Genomic DNA, 21,115 nt, shown 5'->3' with positions numbered 1-21,115 from the left:
CTAGAAATGAACACTTGGAGTCATAATTTCATATGCAACAATCTGTACTCAGTCTGGCTGCACAGTTCAGTGGATTTTGACATTGTACACCAATCATTCATCACTACAGTCAAACCTGCTATGTGTAGTAAGTGCCCCTTCACTCTGTTCAACTTCTTGTTCCCCATCCTAACTAAGCATCCATCTGCATCCTCTAAATACACGTTAGTCTTGCCTGTTCAGAAAAAGGTTCTTAAGGACATTAGAATTTTAATTCAATCAGTTCACTGCTCTGAACATCATATGTATAATCTTAAAACTATGTCAAATACAAATATATTTCCAAATCTCACCTTATGCCTTTAAAATACCTCATCCCTTTACTTCTGTCTATTTCTTGTTTACTTTTTGGGTCCAAATTGGGGCTGATTGGCATGGAATATCCACAAACAGGGAATCCCTTACTAGCTATGATTTTTCTGTTCTAATTTGGTTCGGTTCTTAGTATGGAAAAGGTGCCCATTGAATGCATTTTGAATTAAATTGAACCAGATAAAGAAAGGTAGGTTTGAGGGTTCATAGAGAGCTCAGTTTCTCTTAGAAGGATTACAATATGCAAATAAAACATTCCAATTAGTAAATCAAGAAAGCACTTAAATCTACTGCTAGCCCGAGGGAGATCCTGGAAACCTTTAAGCCTGGGGTCTCATTTCTCTTACCAGTTCAAGAGGCTGATCGATAGTTTGAAAACACTGCAAGGGAGGCTAGAATGACCAGGGGTGCCAGCCTTGTGCTTACTCACCAGCCAGTCGGCCTGAGGTCTCCATCCCGAACTGTTCCACATCACTTTCTGCAGGGCAGTCAGCAGGGAAACAAGTTATCTCCAGGAATAGGTTGCAGGCAACAGAGGAGTCCTTCCCGCATCTTCAATGTGGCTGATGTTTGTTCAATCCCTGCAGCCAGTGCATGCTTGCCTGTCCTCATTGCTTTCCCCTTTTGTCCCCCAGTATTCCATACTTGTAAGTATGGCATTGCTGGGCAGAGTGTTTTAGCTACAAACAAATCTGAGACTGGATGATGGAGAAGATACTCTGTTTTGGACACCGTGGGCCAAGGTTGATTTTTCAGAGGCTTCAGAAGCCATGGTCCCGTGTCTGCAGGTCTTGCAGGGATTGTCTCCATTCATCTCTCACAGGACCCTCAGCAGGGTAGGCTGTGTTTTCTGACCATCGATTTTGGACATCTTGGCTAATTCTCAGCTGTGTAGTCTTGCAGGTCAGCCCATTTGAATGTGGGCTAGCTCTGTCTGATTCATGTGGCTGCACAGGTCTGGGGTTCCCGTCTATGTTTCCTCCTTGTGGCTGACTTCGGAATGTTCTTGTCTTTCTTATTGAACAGCCTCTTTCTTGTGTCCATCTGGCTCCATTTCTTTGATCTCTGTGTATTGGGGGGATTCTGTTATTGCCCTCCTGGATGATCCAATTGGCAAATCTTCTCCTATATAAACACCTGGATGTTCTTCTTGGCGGAGGCCTCTAGGGGGCAACCCATAGGAGGCCAAAGGGATTGGAGGGTGCTGCAGGCATTCCATCTGTGCTCAGGGCAAGGTTTCCCTGGATGGGGAAGAAGGCAGGTTGAGAAAGCAGCTCTTTTCTGGAAAGCCAATGCTTTGGAGCAGGCTGACAAGCATCGGGACATCAGAGGCTTCTTCTGGTCTTTATCCATTGGTTCTCATCTTTGTATGTAGTCACCTCGCCGGTCTTCTCAAACCCAGATGGAAGGTGACAGAAGCTCCCTGCCGACTGCCAGTGCTGGCCTGGTGTCTTTCTGATGGAAAGTCTGGGTGGTACCTGTCTCTAGACCCGCCTATTTCTCCCACTTCATAGTCTTTGGAAAAAACAAAGAAAATTAGATTTTATTACAAGTCCAAGGCTGCTTTGTAGTGGTCTGGGTCTTTATAAATCTGAACGCTTTTTATAATAAGTGGGGGATAATGGTCTTGGAGAGTGCAGACGTTGGACCTTTTATCAGAGACTCCAGCCACATGAAGACTACCATGAAAGCTCACCGGGGAGCAGGACTCCAATAAGGTGTCAGTAAAGCAGAAGCTCTGGCTGCTGGCCAAAGCCACAGGCACTTGAGATGATGCTCTATAGATGCAGGCAGTATGTGGCAGTGCCTATAATTACATAACTTTTATACTACCAGTTTGGACCATCTCATCCTCAGATCTCTGGTCCCATCCACTGCCACCCATTTTTTAGCTCGTCTCCATCCCTCTCCGCTCCTGCCCTGGTCAAATCCCATGCTTACAGGGTACCTCAGTATGTTTCTTCCCAGCATCTAAGCCCTTGGATTCAATGATATAACATAGCCTTCCTTTCATACTTTTTAACTCTCAGTCCTTAGAACATCTGTATGCAGTAGGACTGGAGCTGGGATGCCCAGGACAGAATGTTGCATATGCATACACTGAGTGCAGAGAATGGGCAGAATGTTTGAAAGTTTAACTGGAAATTTAAAAGTGGTTTTAAATGTTAAGTCTGACACAGATATGTTACGTACTATAGAGTCAATTTGTTCAAGTTTCAGATAAAGTGATTTCTTGCCTGGGAAGACCCCTTTTGGACTACCTTTTTGCCTTGCTGGGATTTGAACTCATGACATTGCATAAAGTAGGCAAGTGCACTAGGTACTACAGACCTGTATTCCTAATCACTTTGAATTATCTCTCGACTTTCTTAAATGAGCCATTCCTTCTGTTTTGACTTACTACCCATATTTGAAGAACACATCCTTTTTCTTTTCCTAGACTATTTAAATGAATTTACTGACCCATCAGCTAATATTTTTCGGACCTCTTTCAAAACTGTCTCTTCTTCCAGAAACTTCTCTGTTGTCAAGGTGATTATTAAAGTCTTTACCATTCTCTTAAGTGATAACAGAGGCCATTATGTGGTCCTGTAAACCACAAACAACCTTCAGAGCGAAGGTTCAGGTCAGCCCAAATCACCACCACCGTCACCATCCTTGGCCTGGAATACGATACCATGCAGAGAATTGTCTCTCATCACAAGGAAGGAGAGTTGATGGTTGTAACTGAATGTAGTGTCTTCCTTCAAGCAATCTGCTGTCTGTCTGTCTCTCTCTCTGGAAATGGCAGGTTAACTAAGACATGAGGTTGACTATGGGCCTTCAGGATCTTATAACACAAAAGAATGTCACTGGATGAACCAACACCCGAGTGACCAGGGCTGGACCATGTGGCTCCTTTGAAGCTCTACCGCAGAACTCTGATTTCATGGGTGTAATGGCTGAAGAAGAGTCCTGACTTAGCAGGAAGCTCAAGTAAAGAATTTTTATGGGATCAGGGACTCCTCTGAGGGAGGCAAATGACAGACTGATGGAGAGGGCGTCTGAAAACCAGCGAAGAAGTACAAAGAAAAAAGATTTTACATACTGTGTCCACACCCTCTGGAGAAGGGTTATAAATTCTCTCCAGAGGAAGGACAACCAGAGCTCTGAGGCTTGGAGAATCCACTCTGTGTCTTCAGCCAGGCACCTCACTCCCTCCAGCACCATGCCGTACAACTGCTGCCTGCCCACCATGAGCTGCCGTACCAGCTGCTCCTCCCGGCCCTGTATACCCAACAGCTGCCATAGCTGCACCCTGCCCGGGGCTTGCAACATCCCTGCCAATATTGGCAACTGCAATTGGTTCTGTGAGGGCTCCTTCAATGGCAACGAGAAGGAGACCATGCAGTTCCTGAATGACCGCCTGGCCAGCTACCTGGAGAAGGTGCGGCAGCTGGAGAGAGAGAATGCAGAACTGGAAAGTCGGATCCAGGAGAGGAACCAGCAGCAGGACCCTCTGGTGTGCCCTGCCTACCAGGCCTACTTCAGGACCATCGAGGAGCTGCAGCAGAAGGTGAGGGGCCATGCTGTCCTGTCTAACCTTGCTATGGTTCTCAGTGTGAGGTAGAGAAGTGTTTCTCATTTCCTACCCATAATGATCTGTCAGGGTCCATAAAGAAATGCAGTAGATGAAAGCTGATGTTCATAAGGTCGATCCATCAGCTAGACAGCTGCCACAATGATCCTCGCTTTCCCATTTTCCTTGCTAGTGATTTTTAAATAAGCTGATGGTTTTATATTTATTTTTCATGCTCACTAATTCATGTGGTCTCTCCTTCCTTAGATCCTGTGCAGCAAGTCTGAGAATGCCAGGTTGGTGGTGCAGATCGATAATGCCAAGCTGGCTGCCGATGACTTCAGGACTAAGTGAGTCGTTTGGCATTCACGCTAGTATCCTTTGACTTAACCTCCAGTTAAAGAAAGGGATTTCCATAGTTTTTCCGAACAGTAGATAATCTGTTAGTTGTGAATGGTTCTGCAAAAGATGTTGGGGGCAGAACCAAGCAAAGGGAATCACAAAAAATGGGAAGAGGATGATGTTGGGTTTTGATGGAGCATCCAGAACGCTCTGTCCCCTGGGTCTATGCACTGCAGGAAGTAGGAAGGTAACACAATGGTGTCTAGCAAGGATTATTGTTCTGAATCTTGAGATTCACCAGTTGCTGCTCTGACCCTGTCCTTTTTCAGGTATGAGACCGAGCTGTCCCTGAGGCAGCTGGTGGAGTCGGACATCAATGGCCTGCGTAGGATCCTGGACGAGCTGACCCTGTGCAAGTCTGACCTGGAGGCTCAGGTGGAGTCCCTGAAGGAGGAGCTGCTGTGTCTCAAGAGGAACCATGAGGAGGTGAGGCCAGATGAAGAACCTAACTCAGCCTCAGGCTTTGGGGTCGGGAGAAGCAGAACAAAGGGTACAAATACGAATCTCAGAATGTTTTTTATGAATTCCTTTCAAAACCGTTAAAACCCAATGAGAAAAAACTATAGACAAACTTATCCACATTCTCAGACAGAATATACCTCATGTTAAAAACCCATGTATGATTTCCCAGACACCTACATTTGCTGGCAATTTGCCACCGGGCTATAGAGTTCCAGACTTGCTATGTTGGTGATCTGATTATTCTCTTGTTAGGATAAATAAGACAAGGTAGGCAAATGTTGCCTCCACTCTTGCAGAGTCTTGGGGAGCAATGAGTGGCTTCTGCTGGGAGGTGGCACGACAGGATTCTGTTTCTTTTTTTGGTAGCAAGAATTATTTAACGTACAACTTGAATCTGACTAGCCATCTTTTTGCATTCGAGGGTCTCAGTTTCCAATCTGGGAAACTTGTTTGTTAGCCTGTTCTTCAACAGCAGCTCAGAAAACCCTTGCAATTTCTTTTTGAAGACAAGTGTCATGTCAGGGTAATGGTGAGGAGGGAGTTGAGCCTATGGAGATTATTTGCATTGCACTGATATAATAAACTGCTGCACTCCAAGGTTCTTTCTTTAGAAGGAAATAGACTTAGGGCTTCAACAGGTAGGGTTATCTCTGAGACTCACTGAGAATAGTGACTGGAAATTTATTCATCTGTAGGAAGTCAACACCCTGCGCTGCCAGCTTGGAGACCGCCTCAACGTGGAGGTGGACGCTGCTCCCACTGTGGACCTGAACCGTGTGCTCAATGAGACCAGGTGTCAGTATGAGGCCCTGGTGGAAACCAACCGCAGAGAAGTGGAGGAATGGTTCACCACACAGGTGGGCATCTGAGCTCATGGTCACCCAGGAACTGAGTCCCCCAGGACTCTAAGGCAGGGTCTGATTTTGTCTCTGCCCTTGCCTCTTGCAGACTGAGGAGCTGAACAAGCAGGTGGTGTCCAGCTCAGAGCAGCTGCAGTCCTGCCAAGCAGAGATCATCGAGCTGAGACGCACAGTCAACGCCCTGGAGATCGAGCTGCAGGCCCAGCACAACCTGGTGTGTAGTGTCCAGACCTGCTGCTGAGCAGTGTGGAGTCGGGAGGCAGAGTCACTGGGATGCCTTTAGAGCCACTCCCTCTTCCTAGCTCTTGAAGGCTGTGACTCCCTTGGAAGGCCATGCAGGGACCTTTAGAGGGGACAGCTGTGTGACAGCCTTTGTCTTCTCCCCCACAGAGAAACTCTCTGGAAAACACCCTGACAGAGAGCGAGGCTCGCTACAGCTCCCAGCTGTCCCAGGTGCAGTGCCTGATCACCAACGTGGAGTCCCAGCTTGGTGAGATCCGGGCTGACCTGGAGCGTCAGAACCAGGAGTACCAGGTGCTGCTGGACATCCGGGCCAGGCTGGAGTGTGAGATCAACACGTACAGGGGCCTGCTGGAGAGCGAGGACTGCAAGTGAGTGCACAGATTGGATGGGTTTCATGAGTACTCAGAGGGGAGTATCGGACTCTGTTGGAACTATCACAGCTTGTCTACCTCGGGAAAGAAAATCATGCCTTCCCACTTGACATGCTCAAACAGAACTCCCGAAACACCACAGCCATCATTAAAAACACCAAGCGTCTTGTTAGCACAGTTGCTGGTGGACAAACTGAACTGGCCCAGTTATCTTTGTATTCTAGTGTGATAATATGCAGAATCATGTGAGCTGTCTTCTTACAATACTCCATTGTATAGACAGCTTAAGATAGAAACTATCTTATCTGTTTGTGTAATTACCCTCGGGTAGGCGGGTATGGTATTCTTCCAGGTCTCTATGTAAGGACGCTAGGGCTGGGAGAAGGCGGTAACCCACTCAAGGTCAACAGCTAGGAGTGTGTAGATTTGGGGTGTCTGTGTAGTACTCGTGGTTCTCTATAGGAGGGGGAGTTTTAGTGAGTTAAAGGTTTTGTAGTAGAGGGGAGCTGGGTCTTCTCCGTTCTAGGCTAGGACAAATCCTGACAGGACTTCTTCTCTTGCAAACTCTCTGATATGTGGTCATATATAGGGTTATATGTGGTTACTCTTTGCGACTCTCTGATATGTGGTCATATATAGGGTTATATGTGGTTACTCTTTGTGACTCTCTGATATGTGGTTATGCATCTGGCTCACCTCACCTTTCTCTTGTGTTCTTCCTCTCTAGGCTACCCTGCAATCCCTGTGCCACAACCAATGCATGTGGCAAGCCCATCGGGCCCTGTGTCTCCAATCCCTGCACTCCGTGCCCACCCCCGGCCCCATGCACACCTTGTGTCCCACGTCCCCGCTGTGGGCCATGCAACTCCTTTGTACGCTAGAACCTGGGAGATGCCAAAGGCGCAAGGATACAGGGCTTAGCACTCCAGAACTCTGACCTGGTTCTGGTTCATTCCACAAAACAGGCATAAAACCACAGACTAGTCAGTGCAACCCTGGAACGACAGCCCCAGAAATTGTGTCTTCAGCCACTGTATCCTCTCTAGACCATTGCCTGCCTGCTTTTTCCTTCAGAAGGACCTGACTCTCCCTTGGCTCATCTGGAGGACTCTGAAGTGCCAGCGGCCCTCCCTTGTAATCTCACAATAAACATTTTCCTGCCAAAAGCAGATGCCTTTCTTATTGGTGTTTATTTGTCACCATCTGCTCCCCACCTTAGGACTCTATAAAAAGCCACTTGAAAGTCAAGCTTTAGAATGGGCTTGCATCTTGATGGGTAGATGGCTGGCCTGACACCCCGCACCCACGGGTGAAGTAGAACAGCCACCAGGAGGGAGTGTGAGGCTGCTGCAATGCTTGCTGCTGTCTCCCTTTCATTATTTCTATATTTCTCTGAGGACATAGATTCTCCCAGAGCTGTGGATATCCAAGCCTGAACTTGAAGGCATGGACTAGGGATGGCAAATCTGGAAAACTCATTTTTTTTTTTCCTCAGCAAGATCCTTGGATCTAGTGTTCTATGATTCTGGGTTATTGTAGTTCAGGAAACCTCAGCAATACACTGTGAATGAGCCCCGTCACCCCAGTTTTTCCTGCCGTACCCAGACTGTCTTCCTTTCTTTTATGTGTGTTTTCATTATTGGCCAGTCAGGGCTTCCAGCCACTGACGGGAAGGATCCATCAGTTCTTTATGGGATATTTGTCTTTTCTCATGTCAATCTAACCAGTTCCTAGCGAACTCCTTCTCTGTAGATGCTGGGTGGGGCAGCACGGAGAGACATTAGCAGGCAGCTCACAATTTGTTAAGAGCATAAAGTTAGACCCACAAGGAATGTTATCACCCTAAGACATAGAACCTTGGTTCCCGAGCACGTATCTGACTCTTGAAAGAGATAAGCTCTGGGGACTGAGGACAGTGTTATGTCTCAAGAAATGGCAGCTTCTTTTAACTGGAAGGAAAATCCACAGGAACGATAAGTGTTGACTTCATAAAACCCCAGAGGACCCTCAGGATGTTATCAGCCTACTTTTATGAACCACGGTCTTGTGAGCTGACATGATCAAGACACCATGTCTTCACCACTGTCCGCACCATTTAAAATGCTCTCCTTCATCAGGAGAGCACAGGGTCCCAATTTTTTCATGTGCTTGCCAACGCTTCTTATCTTCTGTTTGTTTGAAGCCATAGCCAGCAGAATGAGTGTGAAGTGGTACCTTAGTGTGCTGTCCATTTGCATGAGCCTTATGACCAAGGGCATCAAGCATCTTTTTAAATGACCATTTGCACATCTTCTTTGGAGACTTGTCAGTTGAAGTTTTCACCCATTTTTAAGATTGTTTCTCTTTTTTTTTTGTTATAGGAGTTCATAATAAATTCTAGACATTATTTCCCACCAGATAGATGATCTGTAGATATTTCCTCCCAGTTTGTAAACTCCTCGGTTTATCCACCCCCTTTCTGGGCTTTGAATCCTGACCTTAGGGCCTCACATATGTTAAGTAAGTACTGGATCACCAAGTTATATTTATATTTATATTATATTTCCAGACCATGTTTCTTTTCTTAATGAAGTTCTTTACTTTTTCTTTTTAAATTTAATTTATGTGTGAGAGTGTTTTGCCTGCATGTATATAAGTATATAAGTGCTTCATGTGTGTGACATGCCCATGGAGGCTGGAAGAAGGTATTAGATTCCCTGGAACTGGAATTACAGAGGGGGCTATGAGCTGCCATATGGATACTGGGGGCTGAATCTGGGTGCTCTTGACTGCTGTGGCATCTCTCTAGTCCTTGTTTGAGCATCTGGTGCACAGGAGTTTTATTTTGGAGGAAGTTTGCTGAATGTTTCTTTTGGTTGTTTGAGATCTTGGTGTTAAATCCAGATTCACAAAGATGTTCCTTTATAGTTTTAGCTCTGATGTTTGAGACTTTGATCCTTAAGAAATCTTAAAAAGAAATAAATTTCTTTACATATTTTGTGCATATATGTGTGCAGAAGAGAGTGGTCTTGTGCCAAGCTCGTACGTGGAACTTAGAGGATGATCCGCAGGAGTTGATTCTCCCCTTCCGCCATGTGAGTCCCTGGGACTGAGCTCACGTTGTCAGGTTTGGCAGCAAGTGCCTTCCCCGCTGAGTCTTCTCATCAGTTCCCTTTCAGCATTTTTATAGTTGGTGTGGAGAGATGCTTCCTGATCTCTTGATCTTAGCGCAACATAAAACTTGGATTTGAGATCAGTTTTGGACTTCTAACTTATGGGATTCTAACGAGTGCATTTGAGTCATTTTAAGGCCTTAACTTTGTGGGAACTCACGGCAGGAGGAACAAGAAGCCAAGATAGCTCTTACCTATTGAGGGCCCTCCACGACTTAGGATGTTATCGCAAATGAATGTTTATAACAGTGTTGGAATCAACCCACTTTACAGATGAGGACACTGAGGTTACATTTGGTTATTAGAATCCGGTTCCACCTATTGTTATAGCCAAGACTCTACCACAGAGTATGAAGAATGGAATGTTTACATTCAGGTTAATGACATTCTTCAAAGCAGTTTCCCATGCACAAGCTCCGTACACGGGTACATTCCAGACTAATTTTTTTTGTCAAGCCCCTCTAAAGAGAATAATGGATCATAATTGATATAATTATGCAGTTTGTTTGCTTTTAATTATTTAACTTGTCTACCTTACTCCCAACTCCTCTTTGAATAGCTTCACAAGAGTCAAGCCGATCCTCAAGGCTTGTTGTTCACAACAAACTGAGTATTGAAGTAAGGCAGCCTCCCCTCCCAGAAAGCTCTGCAATAGAGGGGCACTGTGGTTATGAACAAAACTTGTAAGATCCACAAGTCATAATATGTTCTTCAGACACATCTTAATCTTTAAAGAAATATGCTCTACAGTTCCCCAAAACCTTTGAAACGGCTTTTAATATTCCCTGGTGTTCCACTATCACCAACAGACCTATGGCAAAACAGCAGTTCTCAGTGTTGGGGGTGCTTTGAAAAACCTGGGGGGCACAATTAAAAAGTTTTGAGAGTGCAGTCTCCTCTTAAACAGACAGATTTAAGCAACTCAAGAGCCAGCAGTCAGTTTGGTCCCAGGGGTCTTGTAGAATCCAGACAGGTGAGGCATTTCCAATGGCTTCAATGAAGCCCACTCAGCAGGACCTGGATGTTGGTCAGAGCTATCAGCTTGACATTCTTGGACAGGACTTGTGACTTTCCTGAGCTTCAGTTTCCCCAGGGGTAATGAAGGGACAACTGGCTCATCTTCACCTATTTGACACCCTTGAGAAAAACACAGAATGTCGTGTTAATGCAAACACTGTCAAATGGAAATTTTCTTTAAAAGACTATTAAATTTGATTATTATTGACCTAACACATGCCTTGACTTCTTAAGGGTAGAAAAGTATAGTGTGTGTGTGTGTGTGTGTGTGTGTGTGTGCGCGCGTGTCTTCCCGTCAGTGTCAGAGAACCCACCCAATGGCTCCACCTCTTAAAGGTTCCACTGTCCACCAAGAGTACAGCTCCACATTCTATACAGACTGTGGCCTACAGCTGGCCAAATCTCCTTTTAGTATAATCACTATCCATATGACTGACTGTCTGTCCCATCCATCCATCCATCCATCCATCCATCCATCCATCCATCCATCCATCATCTTTCATTTTGCATTCTCATTTTCCAAACACCATCACACAGCTGTTTCTAGTCTGTCTATCTAGACATTTCCCAAGGTACAGCCAGTATCCAGGCTGAGTTTCTTCTATAAGGATTGCTTCCCTAAATTCTGAAATGTGTGTAGATTTGAGAGGAGAGGCCTATGGGAAGGCTATTCACTCACAGTGCCTTTTCCATGTCTATATCAGCAGAACCTTCCGGGAAAGGAATCTCTGACTGCCAAGCAACCCCACCTCATGTCCCATGCTCTCCTTCCCTCTGAGTAATGGGGTGAGCCTTTCAGGATGGTGATGAATCTGCCTTCTTTGAAGCCATCTGACCAAACTCTGATTTCATCAACCACTTGTACTCAGCAAGAGGCTGCCATGACACAAGCTGAATGGAATAATTTTATAGACGAGGGGGGACTCGTTGGAAGCAATCTAAGTAGCTTATTTTGAAGAAAAATTAGCTGAAGCATTAGGAAAGGAAATTATGCTATTTTCCAAGCCCCCGCCCACTATTAAGGGTATAAAAGGACCATGAAAGAGGGAGAGACTCAAACCTCATTCACATTTACCTCCAGCAGCTCACTGCTCTCCAGTCACCTCTCCCAACAACATGTCCTGTGAATCCTGCCTGCCTGCCCTGAGCTGCCGCACCAGCTGCGCCTCCCGGCCCTGTATACCCAACAGCTGCCATGGCTGCACCCTGCCCGGGGCCTGCAACATCCCTGCCAATATTGGCAACTGCAATTGGTTCTGTGAGGGCTCCTTCAATGGCAACGAGAAGGAGACCATGCAGTTCCTGAATGACCGCCTGGCCAGCTATATGGAGAAGGTGCGGCAGCTGGAGAGAGAGAATGCAGAGCTGGAATGTCGGATCCAGGAGAGGAACCAGCAGCAGGACCCTCTGGTGTGCCCCGCCTACCAGGCCTATTTCAAGACCATTGAGGAGCTGCAGCAGAAGGTGAGAGGGTGGCCTATCTAAGAGCCCATCATCAGTTGCCTTTCTTTGACTGGGGAGGCGTGCTCAAGTTCAAGTGGATCTTACATTAGAACCGTTGTTTCAGATTTTGTGTGCTAAATCTGAGAACGCCAGGCTGGCCGTGAAGATCGACAATGCCAAGCTGGCCTCTGATGACTTCAGGACCAAGTATGTCGAACCTTTTGAGTTGGGGTGACTTCCAGACCCTTATGGTTCTTTCATGGCTTCTTCATGGTGCTGTGGGCTTAATGTTGCCTGGCAGGGCAGGCGGAAGGAATGGGAAAGATATTTCTTCCCCTTTCCTGCCTCCTTCTCAGTCTGGCTATAAAAGTAAGCTGCAGACAGATATTCAGACTTGAGTTCTGCAGTTGATACGAGTTGACTGTTCTTTATCAGAAGTGCTTGGGACCCAAGTGCTTTTTGGTTTGGCTTTCCTTTTGAGTTGTGGGGACATAAAGAGCTGTCTTAGGGATGGGACCTGAGTCCAAACTCATTTGTTAAGGTGTTTATATACTGTAAACACAGACTGAGTGCCATTTTATACACTGTTTTTAGTGCACCTGCATTTTGTCGCTCTGTCAATGGAGTCAGGAAGGGCAGTTTGCACGGTGGTGTTGTGTCCCTCAAACACTTTCAGATTGTTCTGGTTTTGGATTTTTCTAGTCAGTGATATTCAACCCATATCAATGTTCTAGTAAGTTCTTTTTAAAAAACTCCCAAATCCAGAGATGGGAATGGATCCATTTGGTGTTTTATTAACCAATAACACCAAGAACAGAGTGAGGACCCCACCTTACATGTGTCTTCGGGCCCCTTGTGGTGTGAAGTGAGTCCAGACCTCCCGCAGCTGACCCACACATAGCAGGATGGAAACAGATGAGGAAAGACACACAACTGTATACGTTCATGGAGTTTGTGGTCCAGCCACATCCTAAGAAGATGCTGGCTGATCCTCCCGCTCTGTGTGTGCAGGTACCAGACTGAGCTGTCCCTGAGGCAGTTGGTGGAGTCAGACATCAACAGCCTGCGCAGGATCCTGGATGAGCTGACCCTCTGCAAGTCTGACCTGGAGGCTCAGGTGGAGTCCCTGAGGGAAGAGCTGCTGTGTCTCAAGAAGAACCATGAGGAGGTATGGAGAAGTGTTGTCAAAGCAGGTTTCAGAGCCTTAGACTGAAGTTGTTAGCATTAAGAGAGGGTCCCTGGAATCAGGTACCAGCTGTCAGACTCCCTGGTGTGGGACCATTCCCCGAAGGACTTTAAGCTAAGATCCTAGGATGGTGCTGTATGGTACAGTGAGCTGCGGATGCCCATGCACATAGGTGAGTGTGGGCAGTGAGTATGGATGTCCATCCGCTGAACTCTGACCTCTCCTGGTTACTACTGTTAGGGTCCAAGAACTGATGGTGGAAATGGAGGGTAAAAAAATAAAATAACCCATGGATCTTCTCTTTAAGAACTCTTAGTCCAGTATGATGGGACAACCATGGAGCCCTAGCTATAGAATGCAAGGCTGAGTGAAATCAACGCTGTGTGGTGTGTGCACAGTAGAAGGAAGCCAGTCTTATAGGGAGGAGCAGGGGAACACTTCTAAGGGCAAGGGGAGGATGTTAAAGTGCTGCCATTTGAGGGTATAGGCTGAGCAAAAAGGCGCTTAGGCAAGGCACATTTAAGTACGGCTAAACATGTAGTACCTAAAGGGCTGTGGTGGAGACAGGAGGATTTGCGAGTGCCAAGGACTCGATCTTAGAAGGATGAGAAGGTGCTTCTGTTTTTGTCTGAGAAAGACAATCATGTGGGTCCCGCTGGAGCTTTGCAGGGATGTCTGCATCTTTGGAGCGATCAGGATGTTGTTTCAGCCCCCATCCCCTTGTAGGCGGGGTTGTATTCATTTCCCTCTAGCAGGAAGAGAGCAGATCTGCTTTCATGGCTTCATTCTTTCTCCTTCTTCCAGGAAGTCAACACCCTGCGCTGCCAGCTTGGAGACCGTCTCAACGTGGAGGTGGACGCCGCTCCCACTGTGGACCTGAACCGTGTGCTCAATGAGACCAGGTGTCAGTATGAGGCCCTGGTGGAAACCAACCGCAGAGAAGTGGAGGAATGGTTCACCACACAGGTGGGCACCTGAGCTCACGGTCACCCAGGGACCGAGTCCCCCAGGACTCTAAGGCAGGGTCTGATTTTGTCTCTGCCCTTGCCTCTTGCAGAGCGAGGAGCTGAACAAGCAGGTGGTGTCCAGCTCAGAGCAGCTGCAGTCCTGCCAGGCAGAGATCATCGAGCTGAGACGCACAGTCAACGCCCTGGAGATCGAGCTGCAGGCCCAGCACAACCTGGTGTGTAGTGTCCAGACCTGCTGCTGAGCAGTGTGGAGTCTGGGGTGCCCTTGGGGCCATGCCCTCTTCCTAGCTCTTGAAGGCTGTGACTCCCTTGGAAGGCCATGCAAGGACCTTTAGAGGGGACAGCTGTGTGACAGCCTTTGTCTTCTCCCCCTACAGAGAAACTCTCTGGAAAACACCCTGACAGAGAGCGAGGCTCGCTACAGCTCCCAGCTGTCCCAGGTGCAGTGCCTGATCACCAACGTGGAGTCCCAGCTTGGTGAGATCCGGGCTGACCTGGAGCGTCAGAACCAGGAGTACCAGGTGCTGCTGGACATCCGGTCCCGACTGGAGTGTGAGATCAACACATACAGGAGCCTGCTGGAGAGCGAGGACTGCAAGTGAGTACAGAATGGATTTCTGGGATAGCATGTTTGGTGGACATTGTAGACAGGAGGAACTCACATGGTGGCCATGTTTCAGACTGCTCACATGGTGCATCGAATGCCCACAGTGGACGCAGTGATTGGCATTGGTCAAGTAAATGCAAGCGAGCAAAGGTTAAGGGCATAGCTTCTGCCTTTGAAAGTTATCAATAGAGAGGAGATACTGCCAGTCACAGACTTACATGTTGGGTAAGGCCGGTCTCATTAAGTTCCATGGGAGGGAAGAGTGTGAGACAATATTTTTTAAAAGCACAAATTTCCTGTTCAGCCCAAGGTATTGTGGGTAAGAGAAAAGGGCTTGATAACAGCCACAATTCTAATTCCAACCACTGACAATTCTTAGGTTGTTTCTATAAGTAAAAGATACTGTGCGTGATTTAGGGTTCTCTGACTTATCCTGTCCAACCCTATGTTTGCTTCTGTGTCTTCCCAGCCTCCCCTGCAACCCATGCGCCACCACCAACGCTACTGGTACCTCCTGTGGACCTTGTGGCGGCTGTCAAAAGCGTTGCTGTTAACTGAACAACTTAGATCCCCTTCGAAAATGTCAATGAAGCCATTTAGTTAAAATGCAGGAACAGTCTCCAGGTGCCTACTTAGGCAGGACTTCTGTCACCATTAAGAAACATCACCATGACAACGGTGTTTGCCAGAAACTGACAGGTTTTGCAGAACTAACAAGCAAAGACAGACGTCTTCAACTTCCGGACAAGCTCCTTCAGTTGAAGGTTGAGCCTGTTTGTTGCTGAAGGTGTCAGAGCTCTGGGGTTTACCATAGAGGGCGTTTCCTGTACATGCCTCCATATCCTGCCTTCCTTTCTTCTCTGGTATTCTCTGGAATGCAAGGAGGCAGCTTCATTTACTTCCCAATAAACTTTATTTCTCTGGCATAGTAAAGATGTTTCTCATTTATATTCATACTTTGTAAAATATTCACGGCTGTCCCATAAAAATACCTCTCACCAGCAGGGCGAGTAAATGGATCAAATGATTGACCTAGGTATTATGCTCAGAGGGAAACCTTGAGGGGCAAGGGAGAGGTGTTCTCTGGATGGGAGACTCTCATTAAATGCTTGCCATACAGAAAGCTTGGCCATAAACAAGGTGCTTTTGCTGCAGCTAGGGGGCCCTTGGCTGTTCTAAGAATCCTCCAGCCTGCTAATTTCTCAATTTGTCACCCTCGTTAGGATTTTTTTCTTTTTCCTAAACTACCTTATCACTGGAGGTACCTCATCTCATCTCTCTGGAGCCCCTGCCTCACCTTCCTTGATTTCACAGTCCATCACACCTTCCAACACAGCTCTGCTCACGTGTGCCCCGGCTTCCAGCTTTTCTCCATCTATATCCCTGTTCCTGGATTATTAGCACCCATATGACTCCTGAATTGTCTGATGATTTCCAAATCTCAGTCTTGTTAGAACACAAACTCTCCAGCTGCCTCCAAATCCATAAACCCAGGCAGATCTCCCCAAAGCTTGCTCTCTAGAACAGAAAGTAAAGAAACCATTAGAGCTGTGGTTCTGTAGCCCCTCCCTCTAGCAGCTACAAGATAATCTTATTGCACCTTTCAGAATCTGGCTCCATACATGCCAAGTGCTGTACAGATTATGGTACTTAGTGTTGAACTATCCACGATCTCTTAAAAATTTATTCAGGGGTTTTTGTTTAGGAGTTTTCTTTGGAGGCCCCATTTTCCTTCAGATTCCCTCTCCCATCATGGTGTCCACAGTGGAGCGCTCTTTCTCTTTTATTTTAAGCAATCTCTCTTGATGAAGTTCTTGAAGCCTTTCTCTGGACCTTAGGCCAAAGTCTGTCTCTCTTGCTAAAGTTCACTCTGAAGGGTAATTGGTTTAACTTTCGTTCCCTTGAAGCTGCTGTTTTCTGTTTTTCTCATTATTATACCAAGTCTCAGCTCAAGTTCCATGCTTTCGTTTACTTATAAGACAGCTTCAGTTCATGTCAGTCTACCCCATCATGCCTAGCGGGGCTGAGACTTAGTGAGCAGCTTTGTTTTGTCGTCTACTTGGCTTTCTTTTTTTCTTTTTTAACTTTTTTATTGATTCTTTGTGTCCCCCTTTTCTATATAAATAGACCAAGGGTTTGGACTGGCATGGGCTTGGCACAAATATAATAGCAATAAGTTGGAAAATACCCTAACAACCATAGTCACTGTCTCAAAGTCTCCACCAGGCCTGGCACCAACTGGGCTGGAGTGGCGCACCTTTTGCTGCTGCTGAGAGCTAGGGTGGCAGGCGGGCTCAGAGACCTTCCACAGCTGTTGCATGGGACCCTCAGGTCAAACTCTTGGATGTGCAGAGCCCGGGACTGCTGCTGCCTCCCTGTTGCTGCCTTCTGGACGTTGAGCACTCTGCAGTTGGCTGTCACTCTTGCGAAACTCTGCTCCAGTCACTGCCTCTCCGTACACTGCTCACGGATGGGCAGCCCAGAGGTCTGGGTGACTCTGGCTCACCTTGGCTTGCCTCAGCTCCAGTGCTGCGGTTGCTGATGCCCCTGGTACCACCACCGCCTATGCCATCCCCCTAGGTCCCACAACCTCCAGTAGGGAATTTTGGTGTAGTTCTCTCTCCAGACTACTTCCTGCTGATTATTGGGTGTAGTAATTTTGGGGCTATTCACAGAGACATTTCAGGGGATCTTGGTCCATCAAAGCATGTTAGCCTTAAATGATTCCACAGACTCTCATCTTCTGTGGAAACAAAATCAGAACCTATTTTCCAAACAATATATCCTTAGTCCCATATTTTATTTTTTATTTTTATTTTTTATTAATTAATTTATTTAATTATTAAAGATTTCTGCCTCTTCCCCGCCACCACCTCCCATTCCCTCCCCCTCCCCCAATCAAGTCTTCCTTCCTCCTCAGCCCAAAGAGCAAGCAGGTTTCTCTGCCCTGTGGGAGGTCCAAGGACCACCCACCTCCATCCAGGTCTATTAAGGTGAGCATCCAAACTACCTGGGCTCCCACAAAGCCATTACGTGCAATAGGATCAAGAACCCATTGCCATTGTTCTTCAGTTCTCAGTAGTCCTCATTGTCCATTATGTTCAGTGAGACCGGTTTTGTCCCATGCTTTTTCAGACCCCGGCCAGCTGGCCTTGGTGAGTTCCCGAAAGAACATCCCCATTGCCTCAGTGTGTGGGTGCACCCCTCGCAGTCCTGAGTTCCTTGCTTGTGCTCACTCTCCGTCTGCTCCTCCTTTGGATCATGAGACTTCAGTCCAGTGCTCCAATGTTGGTCTCTGTCTCTGTCTTCTTTCATCGCCTGATGAAGGTTAATATTCAGGGGGATGCTTATATGTTTTTCTTTGGGTTCACCTTCTTATTTAGCTTCTCTAGAATCACGAATTATAGTCTCAATGTCCTTTATTTATGGCTAGAAACCAAATATGAGTGAGTACATCCCATGTTCCTCTTTTTGGGTCTGGCTTACCTCACTCAGGATAGGGTTTTTTATTTCCGTCCATTTGTATGCAAAATTCAAGAAGTCATTGTTTTTTACTGCTGAGTAGTACTCTAATATGTATATATTCCATACTTTCTTCATCCATTCTTCCATTGAAGGGCATCTAGGTTGTTTCCAGGTTCTGGCTATTACAAACAATGCTGCTATGAACATAGTTGAGCATATACTTTTGTTGTATGTTTGGGCATCTCTTGGGTATATTCCCAATAGTGGTATTGCTGGGTCGAGAGGTAGGTTGAACCCGACTTTCCTGAGAAACCGCCACACTGCTTTCCAAAGTGGTTGCACAAGTTTGCATTCCCACCAGCAATGGATGAGAGTGCCCCTTTCTCCACAACCTCTCCAGCAGAGGCTATCATTGGTGTTTTTGATTTTAGCCATTCTGACCGGTGTAAGATGGTATCTTAATGTTGTCTTGATTTGCATTTCCCTGATTGCTAAGGAAGTTGAGCACGATCTTAAGTGTCTTTTGGCCATTTGAACTTCTTCTGTTGAAAAGTCTCTGTTCAGCTCAGTGCCCCATTTTATAATTGGATTGATTAACCTTTTACGGTCTAATTTCTTGAGTTCTTTGTATATTTTGGATATCAGACCTTTGTCAGTTGCTGGGTTGGTGAAGATCTTCTCCCAGTCAGTGGGTTGCCTTTCTGTCTTAGTGACAGTGTCCTTTGCTTTACAGAAGCTTCTCAGTCTCAGGAGGTCCCATTTATTCAATGATGTCCTTAGTGTTTGTGCTGCTGGGGTTATACGTAGGAAGTGTTCTCCTGTGCCCATGTGTTGTAGAGTACTTCCCACTTTCTCTTCTATCAGGTTCAGTGTGTTTGGACTGATATTGAGGTCTTTAATCCATTTGGACTTAAAGTCCCATATTTTAAAGTCAAGATACCTTTTTTTAAGTAGTTCCCAGAATCAAATGTCTTTCTCCAGTCAAAAAAACAAAAGAAAACACAATATACACAATCCAAATTCTCTGTGCACATTCCATCCTTTTGTGGCTTATTATCTGACTGTCTATAATCTGTCTCTTTGAAGACTCAAACACACATAATACATATACCCATCTTTAATCCACCCTCACCATTCCCGAGGACATAAGTTAATCATCACAAACACCTGCTATAGGTATAAAGTTTTTTCTCTTTTAAAAACTGATTATTTTATTTTACATGTCTGAATTTTTAGCCTACATGTATGTATGTGTAACAAGTGTGCACCTGCTATCCATGGCTGTCAGAAGAAGGCACTGAATCCCCTGGAACTGCAGTTACAGATGATTGTGAGTTGTCATGTGCATGTTGGAAAAAATTTCAGGTCCTCTTCAAGATCAAAAAGTGCTCATAACCACCAAGTCAACTTCCCAGACCCTGGGTCTGAAGTTTTTGAGCCTCCTGAAAGGAAACAATGGTGGTACAGCCATCTTAAAAAGTATGTTTTTAGCCGGGCAGTGGTGGCGCACGCCTTTAATCCCAGCACTCGGGAGGCAGAGGCAGGCAGATCTCTGTGAGTTCGAGGTCAGCCTGGTCTACAAGAGCTAGTTCCAGGACAGGAACCAAAAGCTATGGAGAAACCCTGTCTTGAAAATCCAAAAAAAAAAAAAAAAAAAAAAAAAAAAAAAAAAAAAGAAAAAGTTTGTTTTTAAGTATACTTCTTTTCTTTTTAAATTTAAATAACATTTTCCCCATTTATTTTACATACTAAATAGTTTCCCCTCCCTTCTCCCCTCTCTTCTTCCCTCCTTCCCTCCTCCCCTCCCTTCCTTCCCTTCTCTTCCTCTTTCCCATCAACCCTCTCCCCATCCACTCCTCCTCCATCTCCACAAACGGCTGGATTTGTTAGAGAGTTATTTAAATAAGGGTGGTAGCCAGAGCTGTAGGAGTCATAATATAAAGAGTCTTTCTCTGTCCCGCCAGCCAACTCCCAAATAATGACATGGAGACTTATTAATTATGAAAACTTGGCCTATAGCTTAGGACTTGCTCCTAATTAGTTCTTATAACTTAAATTAACACATTTATATCTCTCTTCCATCTTGCACCTCTTGTTTCCTCTCCCTGTCTTCTCCTTTTCTTCTCCTTCCATCCTCTCTGTTTCTGGAAATCCTGCCTAACTTCTTCCTGCCTAGCTATAGTTGGCCATTCAACTCTTTATTAAACCAATCAGAAGGGAAGATGGTAGACTACAAAAGAGCCTTGGGGACCACTGACGGAAGTGACAGAGCTGACATAGCGTGCTTCAAAATTCCCAACATGATGTTCACAGCTTTTTTTTTTTTTTCAGGTTTTTGAGGACATCTGGGTACAGAAATTGGGGAGGAAAATAGAGGAACAGTTTAGGTGACATAGAACCAAAAGAAGCCAAGAACTCCACTGTGGGGATGGCCAACAGAATACAGACCAAAGGAGAGGAGAATCATATTGGACATACAAAGAGGGAGTTCACTGGTGACTGTGAAGGGGCATGGTCTGTAGGAAGCTGTCGCCTCAGAGCTCCTTCATGCTCACCTCAAATTATCACTTGACACTGAGTGTAATGCAAAAGCTTACCACACGGTCACACTAAGCCCCAAGCTACTTTATCTGCTGGGCTTTGAGAAATTGTGCTAACATTTGCTCTTTCTCTAGACCTGTAGAGCACTCTACACACCAGATTTTAACTTCTTCTCCGAGTTCCTTAATCTAGCCATCCCAGGTAGAATAAAACCATTGTTAGGGCTGATGGGATGGATCAGCTAGCAAAGTGATTGCCATGCAAGGCTGATGAGTTGATATCCACACAGAGGTAGAAGGAGGGAAATAGCTACGGAAAGTTGTTGTCTGACCTCCACACACGTGTGTGTGTGCCTACACTCATGGACATACACATGATAACAATAAGTAAGTAAAATCATTAAGTTATATTGTTTTGGATTGTTGCACCTTCTTCTATTCTAGAGTTGAAACCATAGCACGGGTGAACTTGGAACTTCTTGACTTAAA

General features: G+C 45.9%; 2 protein-coding genes across 2 annotated transcripts; both read left to right on the top strand.

The window, feature by feature from the left end:
* The first annotated feature begins 3,559 nt into the window (after positions 1–3,559).
* On the top strand, positions 3,560–7,129 carry LOC130877294 (keratin, type I cuticular Ha1). The gene is made up of 7 exons (XM_057774440.1): positions 3,560–3,907; positions 4,178–4,260; positions 4,582–4,738; positions 5,470–5,631; positions 5,723–5,848; positions 6,025–6,245; positions 6,976–7,129. Exons 1-7 carry the CDS (start codon positions 3,560–3,562, stop codon positions 7,127–7,129), a joined length of 1,251 nt encoding a protein of 416 aa, XP_057630423.1.
* A 4,404-nt stretch (positions 7,130–11,533) lies between these two features.
* LOC130877396 (keratin, type I cuticular Ha4) lies at positions 11,534–15,175 on the top strand. The gene is made up of 7 exons (XM_057774643.1): positions 11,534–11,881; positions 11,985–12,067; positions 12,872–13,028; positions 13,851–14,012; positions 14,104–14,229; positions 14,392–14,612; positions 15,091–15,175. Exons 1-7 carry the CDS (start codon positions 11,534–11,536, stop codon positions 15,173–15,175), a joined length of 1,182 nt encoding a protein of 393 aa, XP_057630626.1.
* Positions 15,176–21,115: the final 5,940 nt, after the last annotated feature.

The sequence above is a fragment of the Chionomys nivalis genome, chromosome 7 (assembly GCF_950005125.1).
Source record: "Chionomys nivalis chromosome 7, mChiNiv1.1, whole genome shotgun sequence".
NCBI lineage: Eukaryota > Metazoa > Chordata > Mammalia > Rodentia > Cricetidae > Chionomys > Chionomys nivalis.
The sequence above is the reverse complement of the archived record's forward strand: the minus strand, read 5'-3'. Positions and strand labels throughout refer to the sequence as shown.

Bases quoted from the DNA above. Each gene is read 5' to 3' on its own strand.
- LOC130877294 (XM_057774440.1), top strand. From the start codon at position 3,560: ATGCCGTACAACTGCTGCCTGCCCACCATGAGCTGCCGTACCAGCTGC. The intron at 4,261-4,581 runs GTGAGTCGTTTG...GTCCTTTTTCAG, and splicing joins GCCGATGACTTCAGGACTAA to GTATGAGACCGAGCTGTCCC. The intron at 4,739-5,469 runs GTGAGGCCAGAT...ATTCATCTGTAG, and splicing joins TCAAGAGGAACCATGAGGAG to GAAGTCAACACCCTGCGCTG.
- LOC130877396 (XM_057774643.1), top strand. From the start codon at position 11,534: ATGTCCTGTGAATCCTGCCTGCCTGCCCTGAGCTGCCGCACCAGCTGC. The intron at 12,068-12,871 runs GTATGTCGAACC...CTGTGTGTGCAG, and splicing joins TCTGATGACTTCAGGACCAA to GTACCAGACTGAGCTGTCCC. The intron at 14,613-15,090 runs GTGAGTACAGAA...GTGTCTTCCCAG, and splicing joins CTGGAGAGCGAGGACTGCAA to CCTCCCCTGCAACCCATGCG.